Here is a 22360-nt window from a genome sequence, read left to right as displayed (position 1 = left end):
TGATTGTCATTGATTGAATATTGGATATTGGTCTTTGGTACCATCCAAGTTATTCCTTGTATTTAATTAGTACTCGCAGTTTCTGTTTGAGGAAATCAAATCAAGAGAGAGATATATAAACTCGTTGATGTACTTTTAATTGATTGAGTCTTGTTGATTCTCATAAAAGTATATTCGAGTTTGTCCATACAGATTGTTAAGCGAAATATTGGGTGGTGTTGTTAGACCCCCCGCTTTTTCACAAGCTAATATCTTTCAACCGTTAGATCAAAAACTTAGCTTGTTACACACAAATGAAATGCACGATTTTAGATTTTTGTAACAGTACCCAAACATGTACATTTGTTGGTTCAACAGTAGTTAACCAAATGGTTAGCCATATGAGCACTTTCATATCAAGCATATTCTTCTTCGCCATAACAAGTTCAAATGACTCAAATTAACTAGTTAGAGAGTTGTTCAATTGTATAAATCTTTTATAACTATACAAGACACAATTGAAGCAAAAACGATTTGGTTCACTCGAATCGATTCATGAACATTATAGTCACGGTTTGCAATTTGCATTCCTTAGTTTATATAAATATAAGTTCACAAATAATCGTCTTTAGATATAACCAACTCAAGTTCGCGGACTTAAGTTCCCCGGAAGGAGTTCACAAGCTCCAGCAGATATTCTCGGGATGAGAACCTCCGCCAGTTCGCGGATTGAGCTCATAGCTCCTGTTCTGGTTTTCCTGATCAAAAAAGTACGCATACTTTGGTTCAAGGAATAAGGACTTGTACATATATGTGTTGCCACACAATGCTTATCACTACACCAAATTCCCGGATTAGTAACAGCAATTCGTAGCGGCTTTGCAGTCTTTACAAAATGCCATTACAAAAACTTCGTAACAGGTGAAAGGCGTTACTAACTTTAGAAAAATTCGTAACAAGGATGAGCCGTTACGAAGTTTTTTATAGGCGTGCCAGTCACACGCTTGGTCACACATTGGTCGCAATACCTTGAGTATGTGCGTGTGCCATTCACATGCGTGTTATTTAGCCTTTCATCTACGCCGTGTATTCTCTAAACTCATATCTTTACCATTCATTATATTCTCGAGATGCATCTAAATCTTAAAACCCTAGATTTTATTCCCATTCCACATTATCACATCTCATTTCTTTTTTCTCCGCCTCATAATCCTTCTTCCTGTCTCTCTTCCATCGTTCCTCTTCCTCTCTCTCTCGAGCTTTCAGAAGAAACAGGGTCGAAGAGAAACTCATTTCTCTTCTTCTTCTCCGTTCTTCGATTTTCTTCTTCTCAACTTTTTTTTTTTTTTTTTTGATCTTCGTTTTTTTTACTTTTCAATAGCATGAACTGAGAAATCGTTCATCTCAATTAAGAAAAAATCTGGAGAAGTAAATAGATCAGGAAGGTGTTATTGAGGTTGTGAATTTGGTTTTGGTTAGGGTTATTATTGATTGAATAACGATGAATCAGTAAGAAATAAAGTTAGGGTTTCTGCAGTTAGTATTGGGTTTGTGCAAAATCGAATGAGGGATTGGTAGATTGAATAATAGGAGGATAAGGATAAGGTAAATCAGAGAAAGGACGTTAGGGTTTGGAAATTGATTTAAGGTTCAATTTAGTGATAGATGAGAAGATATCGATGACTGGATTTGGTGGTTTGAGAAGTGAATCGATGTTTTGAACTTTGATTGGAGAGAAGAAGGAATTGGGAATTATTTTCTGGTTTTGAGTATAGATGATGGTCATTGAAGATGAAATCGATGGTAAGGGTTCGAAGTGAGGATTCATAAGATCAATTGAGGAAAAACAAGGAATCAAGATCAACTAATTCATTATAGGAATTTGATTTAAGGTAAATTTTCTTTACCTAATAAAAGTTTGTTATGTTCTGTGAATTATGATTGTGTTTATCATCTGAGTATTTCAGCATTACTGTGAATCTGTGATAGCTATAATTTAGATATTATGAACCTTGAATTAATGAAATGTGATTAGAGTTCAAGTTGAGTCTGGAGAAGGATTTCAATAACAGGGAAATGCTGGTGGAGAAAATGAGGATTTGACGCTCATTTTGTGATTGAAATTTATAGATCATATCAAGAGCGCAAGCAGAAATGGAAGGAAGGTTCTGGGAACTGTTGGAGGAGGAAAGCATGCCAGTGTTGGAGGTTCTAATAATAACTGTTCTTGGAGATTTCATGGTTACCAAGCATTGCAATCTTCTATCTGTTGATGCTCGCAAACACATGAACAAGGTCTAGTACTACCAGCTCTTTTTGTGAGTGTAGGTTTTACACACTGCTAAGCTGTTCACATAAAATTGGAAATATGCAGATATCTTTTGTAGTATTCTCTCCAGCTCTGGTGTTTGCGAGTCTCTCGGAAACCTTTACAATTCAAGACATCATTTCATGGTAAACCTATTAAGTTAAAGCTTACTAAACAACATCTACTAAATAGGTTTACCATAAATCCTAAGATATGGTAGATAGATCTGATGAAATACATTGCAGGTGGTTTATGTCAATAAATGTAGGCATAACGTTTCTACTTGCAAATCCCTTGGTCTCTCATACGTATCTTTCTCCATGGCAGTAAGTATACACAATAGAGACCATAGATTACAATATATTCAAAAGCATTTGATTATTGTTTTTCAACAGCTTGGTGGTTTCTACATTTGGACGCACACTTACCACCTTCTGCATTCATCATCAGATGAGTATAAAGCACTACAGGCGTCAAAAGAAACTCTAGCAATCCAAAATGAACCCAACCAAGATTTGGATGCTACTCAGGAATCCCACCTTCTCATATCAGCAGACAAACAAGATCAAGACCAAGAAGCTATCCATTTTCAGTCAACAAAGAGAATCAATGATAATGAATTCACAAAAAATCAACCTGTAAGTATATATAAAATATTATGATAGACAGTAATACAGTTCTTTTTCTTTTTCATTTCACGAAATTCTTAGTATCCTAATGCAGATTGTACGACACATGTCTACTACTGGGAAGATCAGAAACGTAACATTCTTGGCCAAACTAAAGGATTTTCTTCATCTGATTGGGGAAGAACTAATTACACCTCCTACCATTGCAGCAGTAAGTTATAATCTGATGATTCATTTGCAATCTTCTACTATCTTGCACAACTAATTCAGTTAGTTAATAGGTTAAAGGGCTCATCTTTGGAGCAGTTACGTGGCTGAAAAACCAATTTAATTTAATATCTCATACTATTGGTTCATGATAGGGTTAGAATTATTTAAGGTTTTGGAATTATATATTTTGGGATTTTACGTGTCACTATAAATCTTAGATTTTATATGAAAATTTGTTGAAGTGAAATGAACAGCATCACTAAAGAATTTAAACACGATGGCAGGTGACATTTTGGCCTGTTTTTAGGGCACTATAGGTTTTGATTGGGATTAAGTTTCCTTCCTTTGAAAAGTAAAACTCTGAATGACGATGGAAATGCGGTGTTAAGCGCTCCACTCTGTTTTTATACGTTGTGATATGTACCAGTTTTAGAGATTGTTGTTCTGCACCTATGGCAGTTGCATTTTCGGCGAGTTGACATGTTTACATCTTGAGTTAGCCTTAGGCTTCTACTGTTAATTTTTAGCGCTTTCTCCAACGGTTCCAGTTTGACATTAAGTGCTACAGCACGATATTTATAGGTTGTAATTAAGAGTTAGATCAGTTTGTAATGTTCTGTTTAGGTCGGTTTCGGTTGAATTGTTCTGTTTTTCTGACTTCACTTCTATGTGCTTAAGATGAATTATTATGTAAATTAGTATCAATTTATAAGCTTACAGAGGTAGCTCTCTTTAATTTTAGTCTCCTTGATAAATCATTATTGAAGTAATTGTATCTAATTTTATGAAATGCAAAGACATTCAGTTAAATAATGTTCCATCTGAAATGTGTAACTATGAATTTTTGCAGGTTCAAGATTATAGAGAAGTCTGGTCCCTTTCAGTTACTCAGCCCATTGTTGGAAGTTATTAAGCAAGAGCAAAACATTAAGCAAGAGAAGGCATAGACTGTTACGTGATTCCGTGCTTGTTTTTTTTTATTCTTATATGCTCATAGTTGTAAACAATTGTTGTATGAGATTTATGTTGCACATAACTTAGGAATCCTCTTTAAGTTTCTAAGCAGATGTTGTATTCCACAAAACTTAGGAATTTTCTTAAGTAGTTGTTGAAAGGTTGTCCAATGTGTAATATAATTTGTGTGGATTGAATGAAAGGCTCGTCCCGGTAATTATTTTGGAAAATCTTTTGGAATTCCGGCTTATTTCCAGCAGAAACTGAACTTCCAGTCATATTGACCTGGTCAAAATTGGTCATTATTGACTAATTTTGACCTGGTCAAGGTTGACTGGCAGTAATTTTTTTGTTACAAAAACAATTCGTAACGGATTAACGATGTTACGACCACGTGGTTACGAAATTTCGTAACGGTCATCAGCTGTTACTACGTCTCATTTCGTAACGGCCAGCCGCTGTTACTACGTGTGATTTCGTAATGGCTGCCAGCTGTTACTAATGCCGTCGCCACCCAAAATTTGTAACGGATCAACTACCGTTGCGAAAAAAACTGTAATACGCCCTTTTGAAACAGGTGAGGGCCGTTACAACCTCGATCCATAACGGTTTTATTCTGTTTCTAATCCCAAAATTTGGTGTAGTGTATATCCAACATTGGTTATATAATCTAAACTCTCATTTCAATCATTGAAATATTCTTAGAGGACGTTATATAGTTGTTATTCATAAACCATTTTTCATCAAAGCCATTTTCAAAGTGATTGAAACATAACATGACTTTCGTCGCTAGGTAAAGACGAACTTGGCCAAACCGAAAGCTTACCAACACGTATTTCGAGAAATAGATAGGCGAGATAAACTCAGCTCGAAATAACAAATGTGTATAATCTAAGTCTATACAGCAAAACGACTTTTGTTTCAAGATAGGAGATATGGTAGATAGACTTTTGGGTGATAGATAAGTTCAAGTCTCCACATACCTTTTAGTCGATGAAGTTCCACCAGTTCCTTGAATAGTCCTTCGTCTTGTATGATGATCGCCATGGAGTTCTTGGGCTCAACTACACTTTCTATCCTAGTCCGAGACTTAGCTATAGTAAACTAGAAATCAAGACTTATAGTTTTGATCACTAACATTGACAAACATGCTTGAGATAGCAACGCATGCGAGTTCGACCGAGCAGTGTTCTAACAGATGGTATAATCGCATTGTTATTTTTTTGACAGTTATGCACTTATGTTTAGTTTGATTTTGAACAAAACAAACTTGGCCAATTTCTAATTGAACTCTAAGGTGGCCAATAATGTTTGTATTGGTGGGAAGTTGGGGAAATAACAAGTAGAAATCTTTAAGCTTTGATGATTATAGTTGGTTCTTTTTTAATTCAGTAACGATTCTAATCTTGAATTGGCTCACATTAATCAAATCTTGGGGCTTACCTCTTATAAAAAAATTAGAACACCGCTGCCCCGGACGAGAGGGTCGACCGAAGAAAAACGAAACACCGCTGATTGCAGAACGCGTTATACATCAGCGACGTAATCTTTTTAGGTGAAAGTATCACTTTTCTTGATTTTTGCAATCAGTGGTGTTTCATTTTATTTTCTTTTTGTTGGAATGATATTTATAAGCATATACTACCTCTGTTCCAGAATAAGAGATACTTTCACAATTTCATTTTTGCCTAAAAATAGGCTAACTTGAAACTGAGTGAATGTATCACTTTTCCTGAAACAGAAAATTAGTTGATGTATAAACCAAAATACATCCTTTATGGTAGTTTGAAAAACGGCTATGCATTAAATTTTCAAAAATTGTACTTATAATGAAAGTATCACTTTTCTTGAAACAGAGGGAGTGCATCGTTTTATTAGTTGCAACGAAAAATTAGTTGATGCATAAACTAAAATATGGATGCATAATGTGTTATGCATCCTTTGTAGCGGTTTGCATAACGGCTATGCATTCAGTTTTCGAAAATTGTGTCTAAAATGATAAACACCTCAGAATTTTTCATAAAATCTCTAAATTTGATATTATTGTTTGTACCTTACATTTGTAGGTGTTTCGAAGAAGAAAACTCTCATTGTGTAGATCTCTTTAAAATCTTTCCAACGAGATAAAATTTGTTAAATTATATAACGCCCGGATTTTTATATATGTTATATTCTAGTTTGTTTGCCAATTATACCTCTGAAAAAATAGGATACATAGCGAATTATAATAATCGAATTAAAAGGGAGGGGCATTTTAGGTTTTTCAGGTCCCACAGATTACCACCAAACCATTTTTTTTATAAGAAAAGGCCTTCTAAAAGGCTAATGATCCCCCTCAACAAATGGCATCAACCATATTGGAGGAACAAACCAATACATAGTAGAATTGTTTGTCTTATCCCATAGGGCAAGTTCATGAGCCACATAATTACAAGTACGTGGTTGGAAAATGAACAAACAGGCTACAAGACTAGAAGAGAAAAACTGGATATCCTTAAAGATAGCATCCGCTGTAGAGTTTCCATCAAACAAGCCAGCTGAAAATTGATTGATCAGACTCTGAGCGTCACTTTCTATAATTAGATGGGTAAGCTTTTGCTCCACAGCTTTTTTCAAGGCTGCCCAAATAGCTCTGGCTTCAGCTTCTTCAGCAGACTCTACTTGAAATACTATTGAAGCACAAAAGGAGGCTGTGTTGGAGAAGTCTCTCATCACAAAGTCTGCACCATTGTTTCCAGAAAGTTCATCATAAGCACCATCAGTATTTCATTTCATCCAGCCAGTTGGTGGGGGCATCCATTTGTCACAGACACTAACAGGACCCATAGGGGAAACAATAACACTAGTTTTTCTAGTTAATAACATGGCTCTGGCTCTCATCAGAACGACAATATAGTTTTCTTTGATATTTTGAAAAATCAGGTTATTTTTACTTTGCCATAAAGACCAGAGAATAGCAACAAACAAGCATTGATCCTCATTAGGGAGCTTAGAAACAGGATTAACTAACCAAAATAACATCCAACCAATAAAGGATTTACTACTAAAAACCAGAGTGTTGACACAGAAAGAAGATAAGAACCAAACACGACTAGAAAATGGACAAAGGACTAGAGCATGCATAATTGATTCAGAAGGATCATTACATCTAGCACAATCAACAGAGTTCATGGGCATTCTAGTATGAAGGACAGTTCTAGCAGGTAAGGCATTTCTGGCAGTTTTCCAACTAAAAACTCGAATTCTATAAGGCACATTAATTTTCCAAATATGCTTCCAAAGAGCACTACAAGGGAAGGCTTGAGCCCTCGAAGTCCCAAGTAGGAAGATTTAGAAGTAAATATACCATTATTTGAAAGATCCCAAGCCCTCTTGTCAGGAGTGCAAAACTGGCTTAAGCGAATAGTGACAATCTTCTTAGCAGAAGCATCATCAAAGTGAGTGTTTAATCTATCAACATCCCAAGATCTGGTAATGGGATTAATAAAGTAAGAAACCTTTATAGTTAGATCTGGAGGAACCAAAGGGTTAGGAACAGCAGAGCCTAAGGAAGGAATCTATTTTCCACACCAAGGATCAATAAATTGATCATCTCCAACAATCCAAGTGATAAAGGGTTTAATGATCTCTTTGATAGCATGCAGACATTTCCAGGTCCAAGCATAATTAGCAGGACACTTAGCATTTAAAACTTCAGTTCTAGGAAAGTATCTAGCTTTAAGGGTGGAAGCTAACAAGCAATCATGGTTTTCAATTATCCTCCAGGCATTCCTAGCAAGCATGGCAAGATTATTGAGTTCAGTTTTCCTGAACCCAAGACCTCCTTCAGACTTAGGAGAACAAAGAATATCTCAACCCAAAAGATGCAGCTTTCTATATTTTGGGTCAAGAATTTCCACCCACCAAAATTTACAAAGCTGAGAGTCCATTTTTCTACAAAGGTGTTTGGGGATAAGAAAAGTACCCATTTTATATAGGGGGATGGCCTGACCAATGTGCTTAATTAAGGTGGTTCTAGCAGCTTGGGAAAGAAGCTTATGAATCCAGATAGAGATCCTAGCATCAACAGCCTGGAGAATACCCATGTGAGTTTGGATTTTTGAAGCTTTAAAAGAAGTAGGAGCACCCTAAATATTTTTCTCCTAAATCCCTATTACTAATATCAAGAATACTAGAGAGCTGTTGTTTAAGATGTTCTGGAATTTTTTTACTAAACATAATACTAGACTTATCAAAATGAATTTCTTGGCTAGAAGCTAAGTAGTACTTTTGAAGGTACTCTTTGATAGTCTGGAAGTCTTCAATAGTAGATTTAGAAAATAGTAAGGAATCATCAGCAAACAGAAGGTGTGTCATGGCAGAAGCATTTTTACACACCTTTATTCCTTCAACCAAACCTTTTCTAGTTAGAACATCTATATAAGAGGACAGAGCCTCAGCGCAAATAACGTAAAGATAAGGTGACAGAGGGTCTCATTGTCTTAACCCTCTTTCTGGATTGATATGGCCAGTGGGGCTACCATTAAGAAGAATAGAATAAGAAACTGTGGAGATACACTTATATATGAGTTTAACCCAGTGATCTGAGAGACCCATGACTTATGTATTGGTATGACTTTTATTAGTAAAACTGATCTTAAGTAATCACTCAAGATGGTATGATCGATGCCTTGTAAATAGCAACTTTTATCTAGTCACTGGGGAACCGATCCTAGTAAGAGGTGCAATAAATTTACAAGAGGGAATCGATCCTTGTAAGAGGTGCAACACATTTTTAGTAGATGGGGGAACCTATCCTATGAACATGTGCAACAAGTTTGTAGTTTTGGGGGAACCGATCCTATGGACATGTGCAACCGAATACAAGTAGTTACCATAAGTTGTGGAGAACCGATCCTAGCACCTAGTCAACTGAATTTTGGTAACTAGCGTGACTATGCACATTTTTTTAGAACTTTCTCCAGAAAAGACCATTCTAGCTTATCATAGGTCTTAGACATGTCAATATTTATAACACCATTACCAATAGCTTTATCATGGTGATTGACATCATAGATGGCCTCATTAGCTAGAAGGATGTTATCAGAAATACTTCTTTTGGGAACAAAGGCACTTTGGTTTTGGGAAATGATATTATTCATAAAGGGATTTAATCTGTTAGATAGAGTTTTAGATAGGATCTTTTAAATAAAGTTACAAAGTCCTACGGGTCTATATTGGGAGACCAACTCAGCTAGAGGAATTTTGGGGATGAGAGATATGTTGGTACGGTTGAAAACTGTAGCTATATTTCCTGTTCTAAAGCAAGTTTGCGTCATATCAACAACAACTTTTCCCACAATATCCCAATGTTTTTGATAAAAAAGACCAGTAAAACCATCAGGGCCAGGAGTCTTTTTTCCACCCATTTGAAAAACAACATTCATAATCTCCTCTACAGAAAAAGGAGAATTCAAGAAGGAATTATCATTTTCAGAAAATTTCACAGGAAGGTCAAGAAGGATCTCATCTTGGAATTGTTGAGGGTGAGAAGAATACAGATTCTTGAAATAATCAACAAAATATGTGCCAATACTATGTCTATCAGTTAGAATAGTACTAGCAGCATTCTTAATCCAACTAATAGCATTTCTTTTTATCCTGAATAGGGTGACTCTATGAAAATATGGTGAATTTGTATCACCTTGCAAAATCCAAACCTCTCTGGATTTATCTTTCCCGTAAAGTTCTTGTAGATTGTAGAGATATTCCAATCTAGCTTTGAGTCTAGATATGGCCCTACAATCTGTAAGAGTGATGGTCTGGGAGTCAATTAGTTCCTTTCTAGTAGTAGAAATATTATTTTTAATATTACCAAAAGAGGATTTGTTCCAATCACGAAGACCTTTCTTGGTATTTAAAAGTTTAGATTTAAGCTTGTAGGCAGGAGATCCCACTACATTAACAGACCAAGAATTGGCTATAATGTCTCTACAAGTGGGATCTTCTATCCACATTGCCATGAAGTGGAAAGGCCTAGGCATGCAGATATCATGATAATTAAAGCCAATATGCATAGGACAATGATCAGAAGAATCTCTAGGCAAATTATTAACACAGAATTTAGGGAACAAGGTTTCAGCAGTAGGATTAATAAGACATCTATCAAGACGTTCAAGAATAAGATCAGGACCTTGTTGCATATTAGACCAAGTAAATCTAGGGCCATAGAACCCATGATCATGAAAATCAAACGTATCACAAAAATTCTAAGATTAAGAAAATCAGAATCATCCACTTTTAGACCACCATTTTTATCCTCAGTACCTAATAGAGCATTGAAATCACCTATAAAGAAGACAGGTTCATCTACAGGTAGGAGGTAACTGACATTGACTTTTTCAAAAGGCTTGTCTAAGACTACTATTTGGTTCACCATATATGAAGTGTAAGTGACACATCTTAAAATGGATAATGTCAGTGAATGCAACATAGATGCCCATCAAACTAGAAGATAAAACATCGAGATGAATTTCCTTTTTCCAGGCAAGAACAAGACCACCACTTCTATCAATATTTGGGACATTAAAGGTGCAGGGATAACCAAAGTTTTTCAGTCTTATAGCAGCCAGATCATTACTCATTTTAGTTTTCGACAAAAAGATAATATCAGGTTTAAGATTTCTACATAGCAGGTTAAGCTCTTTATTAGCCGTCTTCTTTCCCAATCCTCTAATATTCCATCCAAGCACATTAACATTATTAACAGGGAAAATATTGGTATTTGTGGTAGCATTAATGGGATCAATGATATGGGGAGAGGGATTAGAGTTTACCTGAGTGGTGGAATCAGAACCACCATCAAGAGTAGAATTATTAGAACCATCAATTTGATTAGTCTCCTGGGTAGTTACGAGATTCAGAGAAGCATCCTCATGAAAGGAATTATTGCGGACATCGTCGTTGCTTGGGGTAGCATCAACAGGTACATTATAACTTCCATAGGGGTCAATCAGAGAATGGGTATTGAGAGAACAGTTGGAGAGATCAATGGCAGGGAGATCTCCTAATTTGGTAATAGAGGGACAAAGTTTTGAGTAATCAGGTTCGGATGTATCAGATTGATTTGGGATGACCACAATACTGGCTAAAATAGAATTACTAGCTCTGGTATGCTTTCTCAGATCAGCTATTGGGTTAATCTTCCTTTTAAGATTAGACAAAGCGTCATGCTCAGCAGTAGCAATTATAGTTTCTTCTCTAGTTATGGTAGGTTGATTTGTCGGAACAGCAGCCGTTTTAAATCTTCTAGAAGAGTTGGTGGTTTGAAGAAGACCCCGATTCAACGATTCAGAAGGAATACTTGAGGTTTTAACTGTGACATTCTGTGTAGTCACTTATTTGAAAATAACTGGAAGATCGTTGTTTAAGTGAGATGAGCTTTGCTGGACTCGCCCAACATCGAAGATTTTCAGCGCAGTAGATCGATTAACAAAGTGACCTATCTGGCGATTATTAGATTAACCTTTTTGAACCACATTTTCTGTGCCTTGAGCTAAATCTTTAGATTTTTTTAGTGTTAGCATGAGCATTAATAACCTCAGTTTGAGTTTCTTGTACAATTTCAGCTGGAGACATGATGGTATCTTGAATCACCAAGTTGGTAGTAGGTAAGGAATGTTGAATCTCAAGTTGTTTTGGCATCATTAACTTCGAGACAGCTGGAAGAACATATTTAGATCTTGAAGCAGCTGATTCTTGAATGATCTTCTGCTTAGATTTCCAAGCTGGACAGTTAGCATCTTTATGATCTAACACACGACAAGAAGTACATAAGTACTTAGGGACTTTATAGTATCTGCATTCAATTAGAAAGGGTCGCTCTCTTCTTGCAGTGAAGAGAGGGATTCCAATTGGTAAAGCTTTCTGAACACACACTCTCACGTAGACCTTGACATTTTTCTTTAAAGGATGATTCCCATAAGGTTGTTGAGCTTCTACCAATTCACCCATCTTGAGAGTAAGTTTCTTAAGATCATCGAATTCGGTGCATTCCTTTGGGATGTTACATAAAATGAACCAAAACAGTTCCTCGATAAAAGAGACTTGATGGTTTGCAGGCCAGCTATTTGGTGGAACAACTTTGAGAACCATTAAGTGCCCACAAGCATACCAGGGTCTCTGAGTGTTAACTATGATGAAATCACTCTCTGCTAATAATCTGATAAGAACCTTGTTTTTCAAACCATTGAAGGTAGTGACAGAAGGAGTTTGAGCTAAAGGCCATTGGTTGAAGATATAATAACGAGTAGAAGAGGTGGGGATAAGGGTTTCACAACATATGTAGCCAAACATACACCATTTGCAACTATTACCATCCTCAGATAAGATAACAGCTTTATCTATAAATACTAGTTCAGCTAAAGAAGAGGGTAGGGTAAGCTTTTCTGCCATTTGATTAGTGAGGTTTTGAATTTCAAGATTTTCAGGTGAAGTAGAGGTCTGAGGTGGAGAGGATTCTATATAGATTGTAATAGAGATGGTGAGAATAGTTATTTTATCAAAGAAGAGAGATTGGCTAGGGATTAAAATAAGAATATGAAAGTAAAAGATTCTTGTAGAAGTGCAAGGATAGTGATAAGGTCTTGTCAAGCAAATTTAAAGATACAACCAGATTGAGTTATCAAAAGCAGACTGATCCTTAAAATGAGAATTCTGAGAGAGTTGAAAATAGTCTGGAAAGTAGGGAGGTGGAGAATGGTATGGTTTTATGAAAGGTTCCCAGTTTTTGTATTTAAACAAAGAGCTCGTGTACTAGATAACCTGGTACCCTTAGTTGAAGCAGCAGAAAGAGACGTGGGCTTAGATGTCACGTGGTACTTGTGACCCAGAAACAAGCAAGAGGTATACTTCACAAGATTACTTAACTTTATTATTTGTACGTCGTGGTCATATGTAAGCATGATAGATATGAAGGTTGGTGAGCATTTAATAGCTTTGTCTTGGAATAGGTAGTAACCCTGAGTATCTTTGCACAACCTTCCAACTGCCGTAAACAAAGTTGTGGGGGGTAAAAATAAAATCTGGTGATGGTAAGAGTGAAATTTATTAGGGTTATAATTGGAATTACTGGTGCTGAAAGAAGAGGGTTTTTTTATGTTGTGAAAGGGCATGCTTGCCTGAGAAACGAAAGAAATAATCCAACTACTGTTGGTACCCCGACTAAAAACAATGCCTCCCAACAGGTGATGCTTGCTCTGAATCTGCATAAAACCAATAGTTTTAATTAAAACCCAAATAAACTTTTCAAGATTAGGTGGCCTAATTGCACTTCCCTTAAAGGTAATTCCAACAGAATTGAAGGCAGATGAAACGTCTAAAATTAGACTTTGAAAATAGGGTTTAGTAGGGTAATGATGGTATCTCAAGGGTTGTGCATGGCATTGAAGTGGCGTGAATAGCCAAGTGACAAGATGCTTGATCAAATGCCATAAAAGGCCATTTATGGCTAATCTACTACCTTTATTTAATAGATGCAGGGTAATAAGCCGAATATTATACCACATTAAGAAGAAAAAAAAGAATATATAGAGAAAGAGATTAAGAGAAAAGAAAATGGCCGATGTTGCATCCAGTTATAGCGGCGGAGAAAATACAGGCTTACCACCTGACTCCGATGCAATGCGACATGCGAAAAGAGCAGTTGAGGCTTTAACCAGTTTAGAGATGGAGAGTTTGATTGCTCATCTGAATCTGGAGAAGACTAAGAAGAAAGAGCAAGAAGAGAGAGAAGAGTATGAGAGACAAAGAATTGAGAATGATGAGAGTTTCAACTATGGATGAGGAAATTAGATGTTGTTGATACAAGACGACATAGGAGGAGGTTTCAGCGAAGAGGAGGATGGAAGGTATTATGGGGGAAGGTTCGAAGTATGACTGAGAGTGATAGTGAAGACGAAGAAAAGAAGAACAATGAAGAAGAAGAAATGGAGGAAAGAAGTGATGATTCAAAGAAAAGGGAGAAGAGAGCAAGAAAATTAGAGAATAAGAAAAGGAAGAGGCATGAATTTGAAGAGGAAATGTATAAGCGCTATCTTGCAGAGAAGGCACACAATCCCCGTAAGTTTTCTCGGACCATGTCAGAACCGCTAAATGTTGATTCCTACGGAGAGGAAATTCCTGGATTGGATAATGATGGAGATCCCGTTTTTTCTGGTGAGATGAAGCCTTGCATTGATGAAGACGTTGATGAGGATGATGAAGATGAAGATTTCCAGGGGGCTTATACAACTTCAGACAGTGATGATGATAAGGATGTTTACTATATCTTTGATGAGTTGAATTACACCATCTACAGTGAGGACGATTCTGAATAATTGTCCAGAAGCTACTATCAATTCCCCTTGAACTAGAATATTGAGACGTTTTAGTCAAAGATACTCTTGTGCATCTTCGTGAAAATTTGTGGAGAAATTGATGGTATTTAGTGTTGCTGAAGAAGTGCTTGGAGAAGGGAGTTTCAATAGCAGCCATTTGGTGGTAGGTTCTTTTATGATTTTTTGTTTGGTGGTTGATGATGGTTTCGGTTTTAAGATGCATAGTGTGATTTTGGGGTATAGTTGGCGACATATGCATGGTTTGAAAAGAAGTTCGAGGAGTTGCAGTAGAAGTAATAGATGGGTTTGTTTTGTAAGGTGAAATAGCAACTTTGCAGCTTTGTTTTTTGGTAGTGCAAAAAAGGTTGTAATGAAGCTGAAGGTCTTTCGGATGTTTAGAACTAGTTTTCTGCTTGTTTTTCCTTTCCTTGAATGTAGTTAACCCAGTTGTGTTCTTGTAAATGTTTAAGCTTTCCTTGGTACTGAACTTGTGCTGGTTGTTGATTTGATGTGTGTGAAGTTGATTGTCTATTTCTCTTATTTCTTTGATTTCAGAGGTAATTGAACGAGTACAATTGATATACATACAGGTGATGTTCTTAGTGAAGGACTCTAGAATTCCAAAGATTATTAGGTATAGACAGATAGTAGTGATTGATTTGAGCTTGTTAAGAAAAAAACCGAATTGCATCTGGAGAATTTTTCTTACGTCACAATGACGGAGCAGAGTTCAAGGAGAGCCCCCACCAAACCACTTTAAATCTTTTTTTTATCAAATTGCACGTTTGCGTTATGTTTTATTTTAAAAAAAGTGGTCACAAAATGGTCTCATTTTTTTCGGGCCCTCCCGTCGGTCCGCCCAATAAAATAAAAATGATCAAGTGAGTGTATCTTCTGTTCTTTGCCTGATTTAGAACAAAACACCATTTGAGATGTTCGGATTTATTATTCCTGATAGGTTTAGTACATCGACAACTTACAACTTTTGAAACCAAAAGATTATACGAGAGAAAAATATATTTTCGACTTCTTATACAGCAGCGAAATGATTGACCAAGGTTTCTTTATGGGTTTCAATTTGAACCGGATTAACTATCAAAGACATGACATGGTCTTTGCTTTTAGCGTCTTCAACACCAAGTCCATCCCCATATTGATAAATGAATAACGATGTTCTAGCAAGATTCAAAGCCATGTTAATGAATGGAAGGTCAAATGGAGAATCACATATTGAACCGTTCATCTTCTTCCATGTATCCTTGATTAAACCTCTTACATGCTCACGGGCATCCATTTCCGAAGCATTATTTTCCCGCATATAACAATGTATCGATGATGCAACATCACCTCTTTCCAGTTCCGCCTACAATATAAGCAACTTACTAATTAATAGTCTAATCCAATCCTAAATCAAAAATAAAAATATTGGTTTTTAACAAAATAAATATTTGATAGGAGTATGAATCCTTACCGATGAAGTTGCGAGGTCGTTGGAGAGTCGAAACATCATGGATGCACAATAGAGAAGATTATGGTTGTCTTCCAGGGCTTGTAAGACATCAGTTCTAATGTTCTGTTTTGTTGCAAAGAAAGCATGGACTAGAAATACAGAGCCAGAAGATGAGAGCCAACCATTCTCCAAATACTCCTTGAGGGATGGTGTGTGGCCCTCGTTACACCACTTAGCCTCTACCAACATCGCTTTTATAAAGTTCGTCCACTGAAATTAAACCCACAACCGGCAATGAGCAGAGTGTCCCTTTCGTTAGCAGGATGGGATTATCCAAGAATTAGAGAAGAGAGTAATAATTACCGATTTCGTTAAGTAAGGCAATATGTCCCATCCCTGATCTTTAAGAGTCTCAAAAGCCATTTCATTTGTTGTATTGTATAGAGCTAAGAAACATATCTTCATATAGTAGGGCAGTTTCTCCATTTCTTTAGTATCCCACCTATAAATAATCATAAATTAGAACTATGTTTAACTTAATACAAACACTAATCAACTTATCAAAACTAGATTACAAGCAGTACTATTATTCTTATCTTGGTTGCAAATTCAAAAGAGTTATATATGGAGAATAAGTACCTCTCGACGACTTCAGTAAATAGCTCTAGTTCTTCTAGGGAACCATAAACATCGTAGATATCATCGATGATTAGCACAAAATTCATAACTTTCGTAAGCCATTCCCGGCAACGCCCATACTGAGGTTCCACAGCTATTCCCATACTCCATAGGAAACTCTCAACCAACCGGTCTCTAGCGAAATTCAACTTGGTTGCAACACCAAGACTTCTCCACCACCTATGTGACAGAATATGTCATATATATAATTACGAAGGATCAACATGGACAGGTTAACTAGCATATTGAGTAGAACTGGAACATATATATATATATATATATATATATACCTCGACATATTTCGTAGATCTGCTTGATGTGTTGCTTGAACCATGTTAAAGTTGAGTTTTGCCAATTCAAAAAGAAGAGGATTCACATCCTTCTCTTTCTCATATGCATCGATGAACCATTTAGCTTCTGCTCTCTGCATTCTCCAATGCAATGGAATCTCTAAAGAATGGCTGATTCGATTAGCAAGGTTAGGGTCAATATTGTTCCCTGATGAGATAGCCAGTTTGAGATATTTGGTTGTGAAGAATATGGCGTCCTCTAAGGCTTGTTCCCCTTCGGAAACTACGTGTGCAGCTTCATATAAACTTAACATCCCCTTTACATCCTCGGCCACCAATTCTTGGAAATCTCCCCTTGCATGTTTGTAGTCATAAAAGACATCTGCCATGACCAAGAATCCAATTTAACTAAGACGGTAAGACCTAATAATGGATGAGACGCATATGATTAGAGCACAATGGGAAGATTAAAAACCAGGAAGTTTGCTGCGTACAGAAATGACATATATACCTTGGAAGACTTGAAACCCGTATTGCCGGAAGAGCCTAAAACTGAGAGCAGTGGCATGTAAATTATCTTTCTTCCAACTATCTATATGTTCTTCATTGTATATGTTTCCTAAGATTCTTTTTATCTCTTCCTCAAAGAGGTAACTCATTCCGAGCCTTTGAATTGTATCGATCAGCTCGAGTTTGGCTAACGGTGTTTCCGCCTTTTCTAGCATAAGCCTCACGTCTTTCTTCCGCTTCTCCATTCGGTCCATGTAAGTTTCGTCCTACACATATGATCACGTGTTAGTAATGGTCCATACTACTACAGCACCAATTGAATGTGTCAGGCTCCGAGGCTAAATTCACTATGTGGTCGTCCATATTAGTTAGTAAGGTTTATAATAGTATAATACCGATGACAGAAAAAAGGAAAATGAATTTGTAAAATAATCACCGCATAGCTACTCTGGAGTGACTCCACAAAATCGTAATCCCAAATGGTGGGTTGGTATTGATAGTGTTCCGACCGCCTAGGAACTGTTGCCTCATAATTGACGGGGATGGAAAAACATTTGAAACGTAAATTAGCTACATGTGAATTAAAGTTGAGAACTCGACGACCAAGATCGTGTTTACCAATATGCGAGCTTATTGGGGAAGAAGGGGTTAGGAGTTGAAGGTGAAGTGCCATTATGGTGTTGCTTCCTGTGTTACGACTTAAGAGTGTAGTTAAACTAATGTAGTCTTACATGTTATATTCAATTCAAAGTCCTTCATATATACTAGTTGATATGGTCTAGTTAGGCCAGAATGAACAGTGACTAATTTTAATATTTGTGACATATAAAAAACACTCAAATAAATGGTCTCATTTTCCAAACAAATACAAACAAGAGATGATTAAAGAGATGGGTATATCGTACCACAGAAAACTTAACTTGTGGAGAGTGAATAAAAAGAAGGAAAAAACCTATTTGGACTGTTGCAGGTTCTACAATTCTCTAGAAGAATCTAAAGAAGAATATACAGACAGACGGTTTCTTTCATCGATCGAGTACTATCCCCAGGGTTGGACACAAATTGGCTAACTTTTCTAAGGCAACCAGTTTTTCTCTAGTCAAATTATTAGTCCCTAAACTCGCAAAAAAAGAATAACCAATCGATCGTCGAAGTAAACCTCGAATAGAACCTAATCAGGAACGGGTTTATGGACACTTGTATGGTTTATGTAAGTCTCTCCATAAAAATCTAGTTAGTCTTATCCCAATAGTCTTATTCCAATAGGCCAAAAATTGTGAAATCGCAGCAGCCGAAGGAAATGCAATGAGAAGAAAGGCTAACTTAGGCCAAACCTTATGGGCATTGGCATGTGCTTCCTGTAAACATGACTCTGTTGTAGAATACGGAATGGTTTATGGCTTTATGCGGATGGCTTGCACACTTGCCTTGTATGTGGCCAAATTTTTAACATGCATGAGTACCTTCTGAGACCAAGCTGAACCCGAGACACGGAATATGAGCTACCCAGGCAGACATCATGTTTGTACCTAAGCATCCACTTTTGACGCTTGGTTTACATCAGATTGTCCACTGCGGCCTCCCCTGGTAAATAGGAACACAGAGGAAGTATACAGTTCGCTGCGACTCCTCGGCGTGTATGTTACTTCTGAATTTTGAGACAACTGGGAACCCATAAAGAATGCAAATTATCATTGTCATAACAAACATCGTCCCCGGATCAAATATTATTCGCATACAGCATTTGGACAAAGTTTCAACCTGAGTCATATTTTGGCCAATGATACAGAATAAGATTTTCAGCAGATTCACCATTAACTGTCCTCGGAAAGAATGAATCACCAACTTAGCCTTTAAACAAGAAAAACAAAATAAAGAAAACTTAACAAACAAAAACAAATGGTATGCCAAGGTCGGGCTCTTAGAAGAAAACCACTGTATGCTGGTTACTTCTGCGATGAGGATCCAATCCCTAGTATACTGGAGTACCTGAGGTGTTATTTATTCAAAGTTGGAGATGATTTTAAAATGGCATCACCAAAGCCACTACAAGTAGTTGTTCATCATCAAGGGATTCTAAGTCAAGTTCCGCAAATAAGACTTCTTGAGAAAACCAGGGCCATTAAAAGTCTCAGCAACTAGAGAATAAATAGGAATGTAAAAACTGAAAAAACATACAACCTAGCAAGAGGTTCCATAAAAACTCTAATAATTGAGATCCAAAACTTACAGCAGTAACAAAAACAACTTCAATTCTTTCTGAAACTACTTCCCTCAATGTAGACTATTATCCAAGACTTGGCAACAAAATGTATCAAAAAAGAGATCCAGAAAATATTATAATCTAAGCCTTATCTGCCTTAGCAGCAGTAGCAGCAGCCTGTCCACGAAGACGACCAGTTCTCCTGGCAGCAATTAGACCAACCTTTTGACCAGGAGGTGCATCACGACGAACAGTACTGGCATGTCCAATATGTTGATGGTTACCTCCTCCATGGGGATGCTCGACTGGATTCATAGCCACACCACGAACCTTAGGCCAGCTGTTTCTCTTCACTCTGTACTTGTGGTATGCATTTCCTGCCTTCAACATGGGCTTCTCAGTCCTACCTCCACCAGCAACTTGGCCAATCATAGCACGGCAGCCACTTGGTACAATCTTCTTGGCACCAGAAGGAAGCTTGATTCTGATAATTTATCACAGTTAGATTTAACTTGCATATTCCATCATTCCAACAAAAAAATCAGTACATCTAAACATCAATTGTAACAAGATAAAAGCAAAACAGAAAACACAAGGCTTTGTAGAAATAAAGTAGTAAACTCATTTGCATACAAAGCATCACTTTAACATGCCAAATACTTTATCAGGTAAAGCAAAAGAGAAATATGAAATTCCAAAGCTACGTGGAACATAACAAGGCTATTACATCATTCAACCAGTCAGAATGATGATGCAGTTATTCCTAGCCCAATGAATATCATGACATTGAATTATTTTCTAACCAAACAGACACTGATGAAATCCCAAAGCTAAATGAAAGATAACAAAGGATTTTATATCTCTCAGCCCATGAAAAAGAGAACACGCTTATTCCTAGCCCAATTAATGACCCAAATTACTTCTAGTTAAACAGACACCAACGATCCTCCAATCATATAGATTCTACCAACAAAATGTATGAATAAATGCTAAACACATTTTCAAAATGCACTCATGCAGTGCTGGAAATCAACAGTTAATGAAAAAAGCAAATCAAAAGGAAGATAAGCAGCTTCAGATAAAATATAATCTATAGAAATCCAACAAACTGACTGAATAGATTCAATCCATGCAGCATACAGGAGGGTGAAGACAAAAAGTAACATCCATTACACACAACATCAATGTAAATATTCAATCACAATCATCCAAAACAAACATGAGAGATTAACCATAACCATCTCTATAACTTAATAGTACAACATAAGGCAGCAGAATTTTGCATCAAATCTGATGTTAGCCGATTACCAATAGATTCTACACATTACCAGCCGAAACCCTAACTTGAAATAGTCCAGAAACCCCCTAAATATAAATCATTTTTACAAACCAAAACTATAATCCATAAATAAAATGAAAACCCCCAAATAACCATCTCTACTTAATAGTCAAACATATGAATCGATAACAGTACCACATAAGGCAGCAGAATTTTGCATCAAATCCGATGTTAGCCGATTATCAATAGATTCAACTCATTTACCAGCCGAAACCCTAACTTGAAATAGTCCAGAAAACTCCCAAATAAAAATCATTTTTACCAACCAAAACTGTAATCCATAAATAAAATGAAAACCCTAAATGAAAAAACAAATTATACCTTGAGGTTCCGTTATCAGGGTTGTGACTGATAACAATAGCATAATCACCAGAAGCTCTAGCCAAAGTACCTCTATCACCAACATGATGTTCAACATTGCAAACAACAGCTCCTTCAGGAATTGATCTCAATGGCAAAACATTACCAACCATCAGATTAGCTTTCTTCCCACAGTACAAAAACTGACCAGTATACATACCCTCAGCTGCAACAAACAACTCTTTCTGATGCTTGTACCTAAATGGATGACGGAAAGTAACTCTGGCTAACGGTGCACCACGTCCTGGATCATGAATGATTTCAGTAACTACACCTTTCAAGTAACCATTTCTTTCACCAAAATCTAAACTCCTGAATCTTGCAGGTCCCTTACGATGATGAGTATGGGACTTGAATACAGATCCAGCTCCCTTACGTTGAGCTCTGATAACTCTACCCATCTCTCTCTTTCTCTCGGCGTTCTTCTCCTCTGAAGGTCTAGGGTTTGGGGGAGAAAGGCTAATGAAATGAAGACCACCTAAAGAATTTATATCGGTAAAGAAAATTAGGGTTGAGAACTTGGTATAGCGTTTGGGCCACCGGCCTATGTAATACTGGGTTGGGTATATCAACTTCTGTTTAGGCCTGGTTCCTATGGGTGGAGTAAAAGGGAGAATTTGACACTTTTGCACCCATAATTAGGGGTGAGCATTTGCCCGTAATCCGCGGATTTAACCGGGACCAACCGTTCATTTGCGGATGGATGTCCGGACCGTTCGTTAATGGGTTGGATGCGGATGGAACTTTTGAAATCCAACGGATAACGAATCGGGTCCGGATGCAATCTTGAAAATCCGTTGGACATCCATATCCGTTAAATTAAGGGCATTTATATAGTTCTAGAAAATACTATGGATCATTTAGGAATTTTTAAGATGTTTGCTTGAGGTGTTGTACATGGCATTTTTATGTTTGTATACATATATAGGATACGTAGGTTTTATAAGGAGTCATTTGTGTTAGCTTTATTTTCTTTATTATAAATTTTAACTAAAACAAATCCATTGGATTATCCGCATCCAATCCGTCCATCCGTGCATCCATTGGATGCAAATACGTTGAATATGGATTCGATGCGGATGCCAAATTTGAAAT

At 36.9% G+C, this 22360-nt stretch overlaps 3 protein-coding genes across 5 annotated transcripts; 1 reads left to right on the top strand and 2 right to left on the bottom strand.

Annotated features, from left to right (window-relative positions):
• The first annotated feature begins 1191 nt into the window (after positions 1–1191).
• Positions 1192–4320, top strand: LOC113287809 (protein PIN-LIKES 7-like). Of its 3 annotated transcripts, none has more exons than XR_003330344.1 (7): positions 1192–1871; positions 2110–2274; positions 2354–2433; positions 2533–2613; positions 2738–2925; positions 3011–3127; positions 3977–4320. XR_003330344.1 is itself a non-coding variant. In XM_026536646.1 (7 exons), exons 3-7 carry the CDS (start codon positions 2431–2433, stop codon positions 4037–4039), a joined length of 507 nt encoding a protein of 168 aa, XP_026392431.1. In that variant the 5' UTR covers positions 1192–1871; positions 2110–2274; positions 2354–2430; the 3' UTR covers positions 4040–4320. The 3 variants fall into 3 exon arrangements, 2 of the variants coding, with proteins under 2 accessions (XP_026392431.1, XP_026392430.1); XM_026536646.1 differs by having other exon boundaries at positions 2683–2925; XM_026536645.1 differs by lacking the exons at positions 2354–2433; positions 2533–2613 and having other exon boundaries at positions 2683–2925.
• An 11024-nt stretch (positions 4321–15344) lies between these two features.
• LOC113287808 (terpene synthase 10-like) lies at positions 15345–18101 on the bottom strand. Its single transcript, XM_026536644.1, has 7 exons — positions 17800–18101; positions 17365–17629; positions 16854–17235; positions 16525–16743; positions 16249–16387; positions 15907–16155; positions 15345–15798 (listed from the first exon to the last, which is right to left on the bottom strand). Exons 1-7 carry the CDS (start codon positions 18034–18036, stop codon positions 15466–15468), a joined length of 1824 nt encoding a protein of 607 aa, XP_026392429.1. The 5' UTR covers positions 18037–18101; the 3' UTR covers positions 15345–15465.
• A 1403-nt stretch (positions 18102–19504) lies between these two features.
• LOC113287807 (60S ribosomal protein L8-1) lies at positions 19505–21720 on the bottom strand. The gene is made up of 2 exons (XM_026536643.1): positions 21227–21720; positions 19505–20050 (listed from the first exon to the last, which is right to left on the bottom strand). Exons 1-2 carry the CDS (start codon positions 21664–21666, stop codon positions 19708–19710), a joined length of 783 nt encoding a protein of 260 aa, XP_026392428.1. The 5' UTR covers positions 21667–21720; the 3' UTR covers positions 19505–19707.
• Between the last annotated feature and the right edge of the window lie 640 nt (positions 21721–22360).

The sequence above is a fragment of the Papaver somniferum genome, chromosome 6, assembly GCF_003573695.1.
Source record: "Papaver somniferum cultivar HN1 chromosome 6, ASM357369v1, whole genome shotgun sequence".
Classification (NCBI taxonomy): Eukaryota; Viridiplantae; Streptophyta; class Magnoliopsida; order Ranunculales; family Papaveraceae; genus Papaver; species Papaver somniferum.
This window is presented reverse-complemented; position numbering and strand designations above follow the sequence as displayed.

Coding starts and splice junctions, on each gene's coding strand:
- LOC113287809 (XM_026536645.1), top strand. CDS start 2,134: ATGGAAGGAAGGTTCTGGGAACTGTTGGAGGAGGAAAGCATGCCAGTG. Junction 2,275..2,682: donor CTCGCAAACACATGAACAAG/GTCTAGTACTAC, acceptor GTTTTTCAACAG/CTTGGTGGTTTCTACATTTG. Junction 3,128..3,976: donor CACCTCCTACCATTGCAGCA/GTAAGTTATAAT, acceptor GAATTTTTGCAG/GTTCAAGATTATAGAGAAGT.
- LOC113287808 (XM_026536644.1), bottom strand. CDS start 18,036: ATGGCACTTCACCTTCAACTCCTAACCCCTTCTTCCCCAATAAGCTCG. Junction 16,744..16,853: donor GATCTACGAAATATGTCGAG/GTATATATATAT, acceptor TCTGTCACATAG/GTGGTGGAGAAGTCTTGGTG. Junction 15,799..15,906: donor ACGACCTCGCAACTTCATCG/GTAAGGATTCAT, acceptor CTTATATTGTAG/GCGGAACTGGAAAGAGGTGA.
- LOC113287807 (XM_026536643.1), bottom strand. CDS start 21,666: ATGGGTAGAGTTATCAGAGCTCAACGTAAGGGAGCTGGATCTGTATTC. Junction 20,051..21,226: donor CCTGATAACGGAACCTCAAG/GTATAATTTGTT, acceptor ATAAATTATCAG/AATCAAGCTTCCTTCTGGTG.